Source organism: Pituophis catenifer, unplaced genomic scaffold, assembly GCF_029215685.1.
Source record: "Pituophis catenifer annectens isolate HBS135680 unplaced genomic scaffold, rPitCat1.0.hap2 SCAF_7, whole genome shotgun sequence".
NCBI lineage: Eukaryota > Metazoa > Chordata > Lepidosauria > Squamata > Colubridae > Pituophis > Pituophis catenifer.
The window spans coordinates 71716396-71734074 of NW_027256887.1; the positions used below are offsets into that span (position 1 = coordinate 71716396).

The 17679-nt window shown below is 38.8% G+C and overlaps 1 protein-coding gene across 1 annotated transcript in view; it reads left to right on the forward strand.

The window, feature by feature from the left end:
- CREB3L2 (cAMP responsive element binding protein 3 like 2) overlaps positions 1 to 17679 on the forward strand; it is a 73085-nt gene that overhangs the window by 33714 nt on the left and 21692 nt on the right. The window contains exon 2 of the mRNA XM_070946750.1: positions 11121 to 11337. Coding sequence (XP_070802851.1) covers positions 11121 to 11337 — 217 coding nt within the window. The remainder of the gene's footprint in view (positions 1 to 11120; positions 11338 to 17679) is intronic.

The window sequence follows — 17679 nt, forward strand, 5'->3', positions numbered from 1 at the left end:
CGCCTATTCCCAACGTATACAGTGTCTTTGATCTTAATTAATATGCCAGTTCTACAACTCCTCTTCACTCTTTTGCTATGGTATTTTGCCATCTGTACAATAATGAAGTTGCAATGTGGGATACATTTGTCTGGGAATAAGCTGTTGAAGTCCCTGGATTTCTTTTGAATAAATATGCCTGGGGATTTTCACTGCATGGATTACATGAAGAAACATCACAACATTTATTCCTGAAGGGATACTCAGCTGCTCTTGCTATGTTACTTTGTTCTGCATGATTCATTTCTCTCTCCCTTTCCTCTCTAACCCTATTCCCTTCCAGCTCTTGTGGGAGGAAGGTTGGTGATGCCTGGAATTCCATCAGAGTGAAATAGTCAATTACTTTAGGAAGTTAGTTTTCACTCATTACTTACCGTAACTAGAACTCCGTGTGTATACATAAAAACAATTTTCAAAAACATATTTTCAGTGGGCGATACCTGAATTGCAATGTAAAACATTAATTTAAGGATTAAGAAACCTGTAAGGTCAGGGAATTTGGTTAAGCATAACCCTGGCAGTCCCGAATCTTAGTTTGGCCATCAAAGGCTCTTTAAAACTATGGATAGCCAATTCAACAGGTAGGGGATGTATTCAATATTTGAGGAGGCTACTTGCTGAACTTGCTTCAAGTTATAGAAATCGGAGCCACAGTAATTATTGATTAAACTGTTGGACCAGAACCAGGAAAAACTTAATTCAAGTCCATCTTCAAGTTAGGGTGATTTTGGATTAGTTGCTCTTTCTTAGGCAAATCCTCCCTCATAGGATTGTAATCGGGGGTGGGGGTGGGGGGTGGAAATGAAGGAGTATTTGTAATTTGTGTGATGAACAGTGTGGATCCTGGCATTGTCATGTTACATAGTGGTTGTGATGTGTATTTACATAATACCTACAGTTAAGTGAATGGTAATGTATTAGGTCAGTGGTTCTCAACCTTTACTTCACCAGGGACCCCTTTAAATACCTTTTGTGGCAATGCACCATGCCCATGCCCCCCCCAAAACACTTAAATCAAGATTTATATTGTAACATTTCTTCAAACTTTCGCAGATCCCCTGTGATGATAACGTGGACTCCAAGAGATCCACAGACCACAGGTTGAGAACCACTGTATTAAGTCATGCATCACACTGAACCATAAGCTAATCACACTACAATAGCTTCTTTACACAACATACTAAAGAAAATAAAGTCCTTTGAATTGCACTTGATTCCTGATGAGATTTTAAACTCATTCATAGCATTAGAAGTGGTAGCCACAGCCTTCTTCTATTCTTATTATTATTTTTTACTTCCCGCTCTGAATTATAGTTCTGGAATTCTTGAATGATCTTTAATCCAAGTACTAAGGAGCAGCCCAACTTAGATTCCCATCCTGACTTCAACTCTCTATTAAATAACAGTAAAACGGCTTGACTGTGAAGTATAAGGTTAGGATATTAACAGTGCTTCTTATCCTGTACTATATTTGCATGTACAACACACATTGTTGTACATATGTTGTTTAAATCATAGTTTGTTAATTAAGCCAGGAGCAAGTCAGAACACTTGCCTATGAGCAAATTAATCATGTTTCTTTATTGAAACAATTGAAATATTGATATTTTCTGTCAGTGGGAAAAAGAAATGTCTGGGACACATCAACAAGCAACCAATAAGCCAGGATCCTAGGTTCACTAGTAACCATAATCTAGTGTTCATAAGCAGTGACTTTACATTGTGGTGTCTTTCTTCCTTGGGATGGATTTACACTTCACATGGCGTTAAAGCCAAGTCATGGCTTTAATGTTATGTGCAAAGGAGTTCATTAAATTTCCTAGTAATGATGTTAAGTGTTTCAATTAAAGCACAGAATGGAAGTAAATGGAGTCTCTGTCCCCCGTGGCTACTTTTCTTTAGCTGCTGGTTCTATACTAATTTTGCTTTTGTTATCCAAATGACTTCTGGGGTGCTATAAACTGGACTGGAGGCTGCAAAGTCAAGCACAGAGGGTGCGGGCCCTGCTCTGCTCTACAGCAGTTTTTGCAATCAGACATAAATAGCCCTTTATGCCAGAAGCAGACACAGAGAAAGGAATGTTTTGTCTGGAAGGCATGGTATGTGGCTGGAGCTAAGGAGCTGCTGCTAAAGGCTCCAGTTAGTACACAGCCAAGTGTACTTTCTAATGTCGCTCTTTCCCTGCCATTCAGTCTCCTGCTCTTCTAAAGGTTGGGCTTTCTTTTTTTCTACATAAAGACAAATGGATTGAGTGCACAAGAGGCAAAGCCTAATCTAGTTTTTAAACAGTTTCTCATCTCAAATTCATAGCACTTTTAAGGTTGTGAATTTCTATGTGTTAATGGGGTGGGTTTTTGGGATGTAGCAATGTTGTTCAAATGTTCTCACCTTCTTTATTAGGTTTCTTAATTCTCATTTTTTCACTCTCTGTTCCTTTCCAAGACTTTGTATCTTTTTACTCTTTCTGTCTAAGGCAGGGTGTTGTGGCCTGCCAGCAGAGCTGGCAGCAGATTTGGACAGTAAGGAGGTTGGGGAGGAATGTGGGCCAGTCCTGGAGTCTGGGGAAGGCTTGGACGATGGGTCTGAGTCAGAGGCAGAGAGGGGGCCAAGGCTATTTGGTAGTTCTTTGCTCCTCCGGAGTCTCCGGAGTCTGATATCAGTGAGGCAGAAGAACAGCGTGAGCCAGTTCCCAGTGTGTGCATGCGCAGGGCTGCCAGGAGACAGGGACAATTAAGGAAACAGGGTCGACTTGGGAGTAAGGCTTGGAGATGATTGGCCCCTCCCATAAGACATAAAAGAGAAGCGAACAGGCCGTGAGCTTTTGCAAGAAGCAATTAGTTCATCTGGCCGATTCAAGATTTGAAACTTCTGTTTTTGACTCTGTGCCAAGTTTGGCCTTGCCCTGCATCTGGAAATTAACTCTTTGGCAGTGTTCCACATGAGATAGGTGGGTGCTAATAAACTTCCTCTGAAAGACTGTAAATGAAAGTAATTTACAGCTGTAGGAATTAAAGAGTTTTGCCGGGACTAAGTTTGTGCTGTTTAATTTCTAAGGAAGCCTAGGTCAGAACAGCGGGGTGTCAAATTCGCGTCGTCACGGCACGTATCGGGACTTTTTTCCCTTTGCTAAACCAGGCGGGCCCAGCATGTGACACATCTGGACCGCGGGCTGCAAGTTCAACACCCCTGGTCTAAGGGGATCATTTTGACTGTTGAAGATAGCTCAGACAATTTTATCTTTTTTCTTATCTTATTCTTTTAGGACAGGGGTGTCAAACTTGATTTCATTGAGGGCCACATCAGGTTTGTGTTTGACTTTAAGGGGGGTGGGAGGGCATGGCCGGGGTGTGTGTGGCCAGCTTGACGTCATTCATGACATGGGCGCCTGTGGTGGCCCAAGCACTTTGCCAGTGAAACGGGCTCCTGAGCTCCGTTTTTGTCTGTGACTACCTTCTGCAACCCTGTAACAACATCTGAAAGTCTTCAGAGGCCTCATGCAAAACCTTCAAGAGTTTCATGCCTGCTCAGATTGTCGACTTGACTGGATTGTATAAATTGGATGTTTTGATACTAGGAAAGTTAATTCAGAATTTCACAGCTGGCAGTCGTGGTTTAAAATGACCTGGACTTTAGCTCATGATTTTGTGTAAATAGTGGCTTGAGGTGATCCAGACGACCTGCTGTGATATTATTCTGATACTGGAATTTGTTTAGTGCTTTTACCTTTAATGACACTTGCAAGCTGGATATGGATGCATTTAGCATGCTCTTACCTTTGCTTTATAAAGGCCATGCATCTATCTAGCTCACGGTTCATTTGAATCATGCATTTGCGTCAGCAATTGCACGTACTTTATACTTTTCGCTTTTTCCCTGGAACGAGGGAGGCTGTTAATACTCCATCATCAATATCTTCAGTGAACATGTCAGGGGAATATGTAGCAGCATCACTCTTACAAGTCATATCTTTTGACATTTATCTGTCTAGTGAATATAGAGATGGTAGAAAGGAATATTTGGAGAAACATTCTAATTTTCTTCTCAGGATGCGAAGTTGCTTTACTTCTGCTGTGGAATCTAAGGGCAGCCTTGAAAAATAACTCCAGGATGCCAACATTTCTAGATTTCAAAATTGAACTTCAGTAGAATATTAATGAAAACTAGAAAGAACTTTGTTGTGTGCTGTGCATCAGGACTCCAAACCAAGAGCATTTTATCTCCACATCGCTATGTGAGCGATATCTTTTCATTCTGTTTCTATCTCAGGAGGTTTCCCATTTGTTTTGGTTTTTAAAAAGGCTTCACAGATGTTAAACACTAAAGGGCATTTTCATGGTTAATTTTAGCTAAATTCTGATTACCATAGTGTTTCTGTTGGAACACTGAGATGCCTGTTTTTCATTTGACTTGTTATTTGGAAAAGCAGATTTTAAAATATCTTCCCAAAGCAATATTTAAATTAAAAATAAATAATGCATATTACTTTAACAAATAACATTTTTAGGATTTATTCCCCTGGACTGTTGGTGGTAATAGCCCCAGGGAGTAAGTGGGGAGAGAAAATCCAGCTGAGATGGGGGGGGGGTTTGGGGGGGTTCTTTTCCTGTTTTCTTTTGCAGGGACCCTTCTCCCGTGGCATTTGTTAATGATTCCTGGGGTTGGAGTGGGAAGAGAGGAGGATTTAGACAGTTTAATTTAATTTAAATTAATTTAAATAGTTTAATTTAGAATTTGCAAGATAGTACAATTTAAGATTAGAGTGTTGTTGATAGTAATTAGTCCTCCTTTTCTAGCATTGGCATATGCCTATAAATTTGAAATACATATGAACTTTATACTTTATATTGTCTTTCTCTCTTCTCAGCACAATCCATTTAAGATTTCCTATGTTAAATAATCACAAATTTCCATTATGTTTTAACTTGGAAAATTCGATCCTTCTAAAAAACTAAGATTTGAAATTACGAATTGAAGCTAGTTTCCCAGTTTGAAGAAAATGGAAATCCAAGCTTTCAGGGAAAACATGATTACATTTTTAAGCCCTCTAATTGCTGACAGTTTTAGCCTGGCCTCCAATCAAACATAGTTAATAGTGTTGCTAATTTAGCAGAGCAACATAAATATAAAACTAAGCTAAATTGATTTAATTCAATTTTACTTCTGCTTTTAAATTTTTGTATTCTATGTGTTTTATTTTGTGCCTGTTCACCGCCCTGAGTCCTTCGGGAGTAGGGCGGTATATAAATCAAATAAAATGAAAATGAAAAAATGAAATGAAAACTAAAAATATAATATTTCAATTGCTGTGTTTTTATTGTCCCAGAATAGGGTGCAATGGCAATTATGTTCATAATTCATTATGTAGACTATTCCAAAATATAGTGCTTGTTTTAAATGAATATTCTCAGATATTATTGTAATTGAAGCCATGTATGCTCATCTATTAACTCAAATATTTTGGCCCCCTAATAAGAAGGAAGGACACACTGGAGAAGAGCCTAATGCTGGGAACAATTGAGGGCAAAAGAAGAAGAGAACAGCAGAGAATGAGGTGGCTGGATGGAGTCACTGAAGCAGTAGGCATGAGCTTAAATGGACTCCAGAGGATGGTAGAGGACAGGAAGGCCTAGAGGAACGTTGTCCATGGGGTCGCGATGGGTCGGACACGACTTCGCAACTAACAACAACAAAACACTCATCTATTATTACCTACCTACCACTGGGCTATTAGAGAAAGCTACCTATTATTTGATAACTCTTAGTATCAGACCAAAACTTTCAATTACTCTCCTGTTGTAAATTTATTCCAATTGCTAATTTTATGTAATTAAAATTATATGCTCTATTGTTATTTCTTCTATGAGTGTCCTAATTTGGCACTTGTATTGATTGCTCCATTGTTTCAATTTCAAATCTTTATTGTCAGTGCACAACATATGTACAATGAGATTGGTTGAGTTCCGTCAGTGCAACCCCCCAACACAATACAACTCACAGTGAAGACAGAAAATTCCTAACCTAATAAATCATATTAACAAAACACCCAATGTTATTGCACCAGTGTGAACATGTTACACATTACGCTGGCCCTGCAGTCCATCATACTACATAGTTATGATGTTATTCAGGAGTCTGACAGCCCACAGATAAAAACTGTTCTTCAGCCTGTTTGTGCGGCTGGCTATACTTCTATATCTCCTTCCCAATGGTAGGAGGGTAAAGAAGTGATGACCAGGGTGAGAGTCGTCCCTGAGAATTTTCCTCACTCTTCTAAGGTAGCGAGCCCAAGCAATCTCATCTAGTGGTATCAGGGGAAAGCCCACAATGTTTTGTGCTGTGCTCATCACTCTCTTTACTGTTTTTCTATCTGTGGCTGTCAGGCCGGCGTGCCATACCGTGATGCAATAAGTGAGGATGCTTTCTATTGTGGACCGGTAAAAGGAGGTCATCAGTTGTTGTTCCACCCTCTTTTTACGCAAGACCCTAAGGAACTGGAGTCTCTGTTGGGCCTTCCTGGCCACCTGGATCATGTTGTTTTTCCAGGTGAGGTCTTCGCTGAGATGGACTCCCAGGAATTTAAAGGAGGAGACTCTCTCTACACAGCCCCCCTCATTGTAAAGTGGGGCAGGTTCCTCTCTCTTCCAGAAGTCCAACACCATCTCCTTGGTCTTGCTGATATTCAGGTGCAGGTTGTTTTTTAAGCACCATGTGGAAAGTTTTTGAACCTCCCCCCTGTATGCTGTTTTGTCTCCACCTGTAATAAGACCCAGTATAGTGGTGTCATCTGCGAACTTAATGATCACAGTAGATGGGTTTGACGGTACACAATCATTGTGAACTTTTGTTCCCAAATTCTCTATGGCACCTGATTAGCGTAGTTTTGTTGCAGGGAATAGAAATACTCCAAACCTTACTACCCTTTTTGCATTTTAAGAAAGTTGCTTTAAGCCTTTATATACATGAACAATAAAATAAAGAGGAAAAACAAGATAAATTTAGGGCAACTATGAAAACAGAGTTTCCATTGTATTATTAATCAACAATAATAGAAATCTGACAATCATTTTTCTGCATTTAGAAATAAGAGAGTTCCTCATAGACAGATAAATAGTTGAAATATCTCCATCTTTATCAAATGTTTACTATTAACAGCCATATACAACCTAGCCAATAGCTATTCAGATGAAGAAGTTGCAGCATAATAACAGGGACCTAAACCATAGATTTAATCATAATCTGTTGAATAAGCCATAGTGGCCTGTTTCACACAGAGTACTAAGTTATGGCATGTTTTGCAGCATCAGGTCTTAAGTATTTAATTTCTGGTGTTGGGTAAAGGTTCTTTATGTAGAACCTATATGTAGAATCCTTGGTACTCTCTGACAATGGTTGTTTTCTTGCAGATATTTCATTAACCAAACTAGGTAACATCATCAGTGCTAGTAGGGACTGGGGTTTGCTGTCATTTTATGAGTGGTGATTACTTGATTGGGCTGTTGTTTGCTGTTTGCAGCTTTTTTGACAGTTCCTTGATTAGGGTATTGTTGGCTTCTTAGTTGTTGGTCTAGTGTTAATTTTGGTGTTAATCTCTGCTCATCTATATGCAGCAATTATTTTGCCATTGTTGACATACTTGTATGCTGTTCTTCTCCATGCCACAATGAGACAAAGATATAAATGCTTACTGCTGTCCTCTTGTGAATTTGAGAAGCTTGGTGTTGTGCGTGTGAGAGAGAGAGGGATGGATGGATGGATGGATGGATGGACGGATAGATGGATGGATTATGGGCAGATCCTGAGACAGGTCTCGGTTGTCATGCACAAGTATGTGCACATCATGCACATGTATTTATTTTGCATTCTATGCTAAACACAACACACTTGTTTTTCAACTCCTTATTGTAAATTTGTGAGCTTTCATAAGTGCACTTACATTAGTTTGCTCACAAAATGCTTCTTCCTTATTGCACTTTCTTTTATTTGTTAAGCCACCTCCCAGGGGAAGGCAGTGACGAACAAGTTCTGTATTGTTATCAAGAAAACTATAAGGATATATTAATTATATCACCAAAAGATGAACTGGACTTTACTTTTAAGGGTGGTTCAGAGAGTAAATGGCATAAATTATAGTCCAGTGCTCTGAGAAGCTGATAAGTCCCCTTTCCATTTAAACTGCTAGATTTAGCAGTTTAGAAATCATTTGACAGTAACTACCTTGGAACAAATATACACAATTACCAATGATCTTATTATCAACATAACAAATCTAGTGTGTTGCTGCTGTAGACCGGGGGTCCTCAAACTTTTTAAACAGGGGGCCAATTCATGATCCCTCAGACTGTTAGGGGGCCGGATCGGCTGGGTTGGCGTGGCTAGGTGGTAATGTGAGTAGGTGGGTGTGGCTAGGTCATGTGACTAGGTGGGCGATGCCAATTTAACAGTCCATTGAACAATGCACCCAAATTAAACTTCAATTTGTTTTGCTCCTGGGGGTTTTGCAGCAATTCTTCTCAGCCCCAAGGAGCTTGAGAAATCTCTCTCTGTCTCTATCTATCTCTTTGTCTCTCTTTCTCTCTCTCTCTTTCCGTTTCTCTCTCTCTCCCTCTCTCTCTTTTTCTCTCTCTCTTTCTCTCTCTCTGTCTGTCTGTCTCTCTTTCTTTGTCTCACTCCCTCTCTTTCTCTCCCTCTCTCTGTCTCTCTCCCTCTCTCTCTTTCTTTATCTCTCCTTCTCTCTTTCTTTCTTTCTCTCTTTCTCTCTTTCTCTCTCTTTCCTTCTCTCCCTCTCTGCTCTCTCTTTCTCTCTTTTGCTTTCTTTCTCTCTTTCTCTCTCTTTCTCACTCTCCCCCCCTCTTTCTCTGTCTATCTCTATCTTCTGGAGGCAGGGAAGGTGAAAAACGGGCCGTTTTTGCCTGTTTTTTCGCCTCCTTCCCCCCCACCCCCTTTCAGAAGCATTCTGCAGGCTAAAATTGTTGAGCTTACCTTTCGGCTCCAGCCTGCAGGGCTCCTGAAGGCAAGTCCTGCGCTCTGCTGAAGGATGTGGGAGGGGAACCTCGTGGTGCTCCACGGTCCGGATTAATTGCTTCAGCGGGCTGCATGTGGCCGTAGTTTGAGGACCCATGCTGTAGACTGTCTTAATGGTTCCTTATGAGCATAGGCACACAACACTGTGGAGGAAACTTCTCATTTGTGCTTTGTTTTCACATAAAGTAAGCTACACTTGGCTATTGTGTTTTCTTTATGGAACACTCAGTCCAGAAAATACTGGAAAAACATGCTTTTTCCTACAGCTGAAGATGGAAATGTCCATCCTCCCATGCTTAGAGAATATAAATCTTGAAAGATACAGTGCCTCTGAAAATGTCTGTGCTTTGACAACATATCAAACAGGGCTGTGCATCCCTTAGTTGGGTGACATATGCTTATTCATTCTTTTTCATTTCCCTCAGAGCTTTTTTTGAGCAGTGTTGAAAATTGCTTCATGTTGTTGAATTTAAAATAACACTTTTAGCGTTTGTCACAGGGTTTTCCTGAGTTTATTTTGCAATATTTGTATTTCAACACTACACCGAATTTAATAGTTACTTAAAAAGTATCTGGAGAGCATCTAGTAGTTTGTAAGCATTCCTCTTCTACAGCCATTTCTGCTGTAAACTCCAATGAAAATGGCTGCTTCGTTATTGAACAATTCTTGCTATTAGGGAACTTTTCTTTATATTTTGACAAAGCCTGCTTCCTTGCATTTCCTTTTCAGTTCTCCTCACCAAAATAAAGAAAATAACCATTTTATTATTATCATAGGGAAAGTTATAGCTATGCACTCAATAATAAACATCCCTTTAAGACATAGTTGCATTCATAGACAGACAAATATGCACACATGTAAGTGAAGTGTTCAGAAATTAAATACAGAGAAAGTGTATACTAGTGCATATGGACCAGTCTAACATAAAGCTGGGTATAAGATAATGGAATTGCATATGTTTGAAAACTACCCAGGTTCCAGTTTCTACAAAATAGACTGAATTGGTAGCATAGGCAAACAGCTACTATAAAGTCTGGATGGAGAGGATGTTCTGTTCTCCCCTGAACTGCTAGAACTTGAGTCTTCCCATAAATTGTTTTATAAATTGATAAAGTGAAGTACTTCATAGAACATATTGTGAACACATATTTTCAGTTATCATAAGATGTGATTATCTTTGACATTAAATGTTTTTCAGTTGTTGCAAGTATGAGTCCAAAGTATGCAGATTGAGAATGGAATTGAGAAAAATGTAATTATACAGTAGCATTGCCTGCCCCTGCTAAATGGACCTTTAATGTCTATGTTTAGAAATCTTTCTAAACGTCTATGAAATTATTGGGAAGGGCATATTTGGTGCAGCCATAGTGTTGAAAAAAAGGAAAAGTCCTGCTTGAATCATGATGATAACCTACATGAATACATAATATGAATGTGTAGAGGGACTGTTTGCACCTCACTGAATGTGCTACCATGAGTCCATTTTCTGCTATGTGGCTTTATGTTAATGTGCTAGAAATAGACAAAAATGTTTTTGTGTGATCAGGCTAGTAAATTATTAGAATACCAAATCAAAAATCATGATTTCACATTGGTAAATGAATATTGTTGTAGTTCCCTTTAGGCTTCAGTGGAGTGAAGTGGTGTTGATTCCATCCTTGTTGTATACTCAAAAGAGCCCCATGATTGAAAATGACCTGTGCTCACATTATGAGCTTCAAGTTGATTATGAATAGCAGGGAAGCTATCTCCCTACCCATGAACTTCCTTTTGTAGATCTGATGTTGCACAACAATTGTTATATCCCTAAACATGTGGTGAGGACAAGGGCATGATGAAATTGAAGCTATTTCATGACAATTAATGAGAAGATGGAACTGAAAAATTTCCCAAATTGAAGATCTGGTATTGAGGACTCTTTGAATAAAGAGTGATTAATGCTGGTTCTGTTATTCCTCCCCCCCCATTGCTTTGTTACTGATCATTGGGTGGGACCAATGTCAAGTATGACTTAGGGTTTTTATTAAATTCTTTCTTTGCTTCTTTCCCTTTCTTACAGCCCTTCACAGAACTCCTTGATGACTTTTCCCAGGATGTTTTGGGGCAGCTCTTGAACGATCCCTTCCTGTCTGAGAAAAATGAGATGATGGAAGTGGAGTTATCGCCAGTTTCCCCAGCTCCCCTCATCCAGGCAGAGCATAGCTATTCCCTTTGTGGGGACTCTCGGCCCCAGTCGCCATTGACCCATATTTCAGCTGATGACAATTTCAATGAAGGTAAAAGAGTGTAATGAATTTTGCTAACCAGCTTCTGGAAATAAGACTCCCACTATTGGTTGCCTTGAGGTGTAACCTGTCTAGAATTTTGAAGTAGGCAATGGGGTGTGAATATCTTAGAATTTCAGACATTTCCAAAGGGTGCTGTTGTCAGAGGAAAAAAATTAACCCCCACAAATTGGTTACTGGCTAACAATATTCTGAGCAACTGGCAGCCTCTGTGGAGACCTAAAGTGGGAACAGTAGGTTTGAATATTTTGAAAAACTGAAGCTGTATTCAATTTATATAATTGTAAATAAACTCAAATATTGCAAACTGACATTAGCCTCTGGTGATCATATCTGCAGAAAATGGGACCCCTGTTTATTTTAGAAACCTGCTTGATTCCAAAATGATTCTGCGCAGCAAAGAGAGATGGAATATTTCTTTTATCTGACCATTGTTCTAGTTGTGGCCATATATGCCGCTAAAAATCACTTTGATATACATTCATTTAATTGGATCTCCCTTAACACCCTGCCAACAAATGAATTCACACATTTCTAAAAGTAACTCTTATTATCCTTACCATTTTCAAGTGATAATTCATGACATGTTTTCTTTCTTGAATGAGTAAAAATATGTGAGAGTGATTTTTTTTAAAAAAAAATAGGAATTCATAATCTCAGCAAATGTAAAAGGTCTTAAGTGAAGACCTAAATGTAGAACGTGAATTAAATCATATCTTTTTATGAAACAAAATCTAAACTTGAACCTTGAAGTATTAATGTTCCAGACAATCAACCTGCCTGGCTCCGTGTCAGCTACATCTCTTTATTGCTCTCACAAAGTTGTTTTCATAGGGAAGGGGCAGTACATATTCACAAAATGGCTGCCATCTTGAGGATGGCTTACCACTCCTATTACCTCAGGTGACCTGTGACATTTTTCTGGGCATTTGGACATACTTCGAATGAAGTATAGAGCTATCATTTTTATTTCTTAAAGAATGTTACTGAGTCTATGCAGAACTACAAAGCATTCTTGTTATGCAAGACTGCTTTGCTTTCCAGCATGACAGCTTCCGTTTTATTTTATTTTTTTCAAAACTGAAAATCCCAAAAGAAATTGCAATCAGGTGGACCTGGGAGTTCACCAGGATGCTGTGTTTTTTTTCTTTTGAAAATAGACAATTATATCCAAGATCTTAGGGAACCCAAGACTTAGAGTTACTCATACCTCTGGTGAATCATTAATGATCTTTTTACTGTTTTAAGTGCTGATGCCTGCTTATGAAGCCTGCTGAGATAGAATTGGATAAGAGCTGGAATAATACAATACCTTTTTCCCCCCTTCCGCCTTGATATAGTTTCAGTTTCTCCCACATATTAAGGTTTCCCTTTTAAAAGAAAATAGTCGTTGGAAAGGAATCTTAATTCATATTGCAGTGGAGTCTAATCGCTTTGTCAGGGTTCCGGCCAATGCCCTAATAAAATTAAGAGTCTCAAGTCATTTAGCAAGAAAAATCCAGCTGTTTATTAGGAATGCCATGTTGGCACAAGCTAGGTGAAACCAGCTTTGGCTTCACCCAATTCACGCCTTGCCTCTGACCTTGTTTCCTGTGTCACCAGTCACATTCCCCAACGAAGCAATTTCGCGGGTTGTAGAAGTCACTCCAGCTGTTGTGGGTCTCCGTGGAGATGGCCTTACTTTGGCCGGCTAGGCTACGTCTTGTTTTGACTGAGGTGTGAATTCCTTGGTGCAGCTGCAAGGCACAATTCCCATCCCCTTGCCTATGGCAACTCGGGAGCAGGTCAGGAAAGCTTTGCGAGTTGACACGTTTTTTTGATAGCAAGTTTCTTGACACGTATAAGCAATCCAAGTCAAGCTTTAAGCCAGACTGAAATTTTGTCAAGGGAAAGTTGCCAAGATCGCTGTCACTGGATACTTGTTTTGCTTTTGCTTGCAAGTAGACACCCACTTCCTGACTCTTCCAAAGCAGAAGTATATTAATACAATTGCAGACTGGACGCCTTATCCTTGAGTCACATCTACAGTCCTCACATGTTTCTTATGATGGAGGACAGCCCTTTTACTTCAGAAAGCTACCCTTGAGATTTATTTAATTTATTTAAATAATTAAGCAAAATAACAAACATATGTTTATCCTTATGAACCTTTTTTCAGATTTGCCCCCTTTTCAGGATTGTCTATTATTTTTTCCCCCAAGAAAGTATGGTCTCTGAAGTCATATCCTACTTGTGGGAAAAAAATCAGATAATGTTAATCATACACATGGCATTCACAAGTACTGTTACGTACATACAAATATGTACATGTACAGACAACACATATTTTTACAGGCAGTCCTCAACAGCTTTTCATTTAGAGATCCTTCAAAGTTAACAACGGCACTGAAAAAAACAACTTACAACCATTTTTCACACTTACGACCATTGCATCATCCCCATGGTCGTATGATCAAAATTCAGGCACTTGGCAACTGACTCATATTTATGACGGTTACAGTGTCCCAGGATCATGTGATTCCCGTTTGGCAACCTTCTGACAAGCAAAGTCAATGGGAAACCAGATTCACATTACAACCGTGTTATTAACTTAACAGTTGCAGTGCCTCGCTTAACAAGTGTGACAAGAAAGGTCGTAAAATGGAGCAAATCTAACTTAACAACTGTCCTGCTATCCCAAAGGTGCTTTTTCAAGAGGCAACTGGACTTTCTGGTTTTTCTTTGAAGACGTATCGCTTCTCATCCAAGAAGCTTCTTCAGCTGTGACTGGATGGTGGGGAATGGAAGGATTTATACTCCTTGCAGACAGCTCTGCAAGGAGTATACATTTTATATATTTATAAATTTATTTTATATTTATTTTATAAATTTATACTCTGCAAGGAGTATAAATCCTTCCATCCCCCACCATCCACCATCCAGTCTGAAGAAGCTGGAGCTGAAGAAGCTTCTTGGATGAGAAGCGAAACGTCTTCAAAGAAAAAAACAAAGAAAGTCCAGTTGCTTCTTGAAAAAGCACCTTTGGGACAACCATGACCTAGGTGACTGAGAATCTCCATAAACTGTCCTGCTAACAGAAATTTTGGACTCAATTGTGGTCGTAAGTCAAGGACCATCTTTATATCACATTTTACAGTATTTCCCTGAATTAATCTTTTTAAGCGTCCTTGAGATATAATAAATGGAATCAGTCACATTCTTTCTATCATTTTGCTTTCTTTACAAAGACATAGGAAGAACAGTTCTAACTTAAAATAAAGGTTTCCTTATAATGAATTTGAGTGACAAACTAAAACAAAAGTTAAAGTGAATGGGTGTGACGCCATCTTACCCTTATTCCCAACAGCTTTTTAACTAGAATCTGAAGCTTTTCTCAAGTTAAATATGTTACCCAGCTGTATTTCATTCCGGTTAGCATAAACTGGAATTTGAAACCAAGGAATTAGTCAGAAAGTAAATTACTGAGTATTGCATCATTCTGCGGTGATGTGTTTAAGAAAAGAATCCCCCCATTAAATATATTTTTGACAGACCCAGAAATCTGTATCATGGATATATTATATCAGCATTACTAGAATTCATTTAAGGTTATACCAGTTTCATGTTACTCTGTAAACTTTACTTTGCTAAGGTTTATTTGAATATTTGAAGGGAACCCCATCTTTCATATGAATTGCTTTTGTTGTAAAAAGCACTCCAGAGATTTTATTGAATTAGAAATAAAATTTGTCATACTCGCCATGCATGTTTTTTTCTCCTCAAGTGGAGCTTGCCAATTTGTGAAATTTTAATTTGGCTCAATATATGTATTTATGTAACACCTTAAAGCTATCTTTCCTAGAATCCAATTAATATTTTTTTTAAAAAAGAAATAGTAAGTTGTGATATAATGCAAATAATAATTTGCTAAATGTTGGAAAATAAAACCATCCTTGGCATCAGAATAATAAATACTGGCACCAGGCAGATATATCTTGGTTATCTCACTCTTTGCATTTGAAACCTATCGAGTCTATGATATTTTGTTGCATATATTTTAATCTTGTAATTATTGGCACTTTAAAAAAATGCAATAAAAGGTGATTCCTAAATTGTTATTTTATGTTTTTTGTTTATTTACTACAACTATTTTTTGTTGGTTTACCGTTCCTGATTCCTGAAGGCTCTGAGTAATTTACATCTACTAGTAAGAAAAGATTTAAAAAGTACAGATAGTCCTTGATTTACAACCACAATTGAGCTTGGAATTTTTATTGTTAAGTGAGACATTTGTTAAGAGAGTTTTACCCTATTTTACGACATTTCTTGCCACAGTTGTTAAGTGAATCATTGATGTTGTTAAGTTAGTAACACAGTCGTTAAGGCTGTGTTACTAACTTAACTGCAGAGAAATGGGGTACAGCAGCAGATTTTTATAAGGGGACCTTGTCCGGGGTGTGGAAGTGTATACATGCTGATTCTAGGGTGACACTTGAGGTGTGTGTGTGTGTGTGTGTGTGTATAAGTGTGTATTCTTGTGAACATGCAGTTCAGTTGGGAGACCTAATTTAATTAACTCTTAACGTTTGCAGACCTTATCCTTTGATATGTGGATTAGGTCTGGGTAACTTTGGGGGTTTGAGGAATTTTGCTAATTTTAGTTGATGAACTTAGTTTCAGCTTGACTGTCAATCATCTAGTGCAAACACTGATTCTGAGACTGTTGTAGATTCTGTTAATATTTTAAGAGAAGATGGAAACAGTATAAAGAATAAAATACATTTGACTATAAAACTTCTCACAATGGCTGGATTCTAGAGTGAGAAGTAATTTCCCTGGAATGTAGGCCTTTGGCTACAAACCCAGTGTGTGTGTGTGTGTGTGAGAGAGAGAGAGAGAGAGAGAGAGAGAGAGAGAGAGAGAGAGAGAGAGAGACCTTCTACATATGTTTGGAAACTCTTCACTCGGTCCTTTGAGAACCGGGATCTACTATGGAAAACAAATTCCTATCAGAGCTGGACTCTTACACAGTCTGAACCTTGGATCACTGAAACTGGTGACCGCCCTGCTAAACAAAAAGCTCTTCACAATTTTTCTTGCACATATAATCCTTTAGCTTCTCTCCTGCTTCTCCTCATTCCCACCCACCCAGCCACCCCTTTTCCTTTCCATTTAATCATTCCACTCTGCACCGTCGGAAAAAGATTCTAGTGTTTGACCGTTGCACAGAAGCTTCTTTGTTGAGAGCAAAGCGTGCCTTTCAGTATCTGTGGAATTAGAGCAAAAGGAAGGAGATGAGGGAGCAGACAAACCCCTGACTCTGGGCAAACTCTGAAAGGAAACTATTTCATACATGAATACCAGTCTCTCACCTGGTAGGGTAAGAGAGTGAGCTAGTATTACAGAAGCACTAAAAGGGGGGATTATGTGTGCTTTGCTCTGAGTAACCTGTGAGTAGAATCTGCCTGTGGGTTGCTTTTATGAGGTAAATATGAGGGATAATTTCTGTTTCTAATGCCAGACATTTACAGAATAACAAACCTTAGAAATTCTAAGAAACGTCTCGGTTTTGAGATAAGTTGTGTATATTTTTAATTGGTCAAGAATTTCTTATGCATAAACCCTGTGATTCCTGTTTTCCCCCCCTTAATGCAGGTTTTTTTTCCCCATGTTGATCCTTCTTGGCACAGCTTAGATTGCTGTTTTGAAGTGTCTGATTACAGGATGTACTATACATATTTATCTTTGCTTGTAATTTTTCTTGGCTCGGCCAATGTAATTCAAATTATATCTTCCCTTGCCAATGGGAGACGTTTTAAAATTACACCCATGGGGTAATTACTAGCATCAAATGTACAAAGTCCCCCTGTAACCTTCCTGTTGCTGAATTGAAGGCTGCAGAAATAGAAGGCTGCAGGAGGTTTTTCCTCTCAAACTTAGTTTTTTTCCCCTCTCCTGTTGTGGACAGATCTCTTGGTAATTGCATTCTGCAGCAATAAATATCTCCTCTCTTTAAGAAAGGTGACTCAATCCATCAGCTCTGTATCATTTTACCAGAGAGACGTTGTTGAAGAGGATAAGCAGCAAGCAATCATGACATGGGTCTGAAATGATACACACAGAGAAAGTCATAGAGGCCTAAGAATCCTGTGGCTCTTGTCCTTAATACAGATAATCCTCGATTTACATTTGGGACCAGCATTTCTGGTCTGCTAGGCAAGGAGGTTATTAAATGAGTACCGCCCAATTTTATGACTTTGTTTGCTACCGTTAAGCAAATTACTGCAATTGGTAAGTGAATCATGAGGTTGTTAAGTGAATCTTAACAACTTAAAGGAGCCTTGGTGGCGCAGT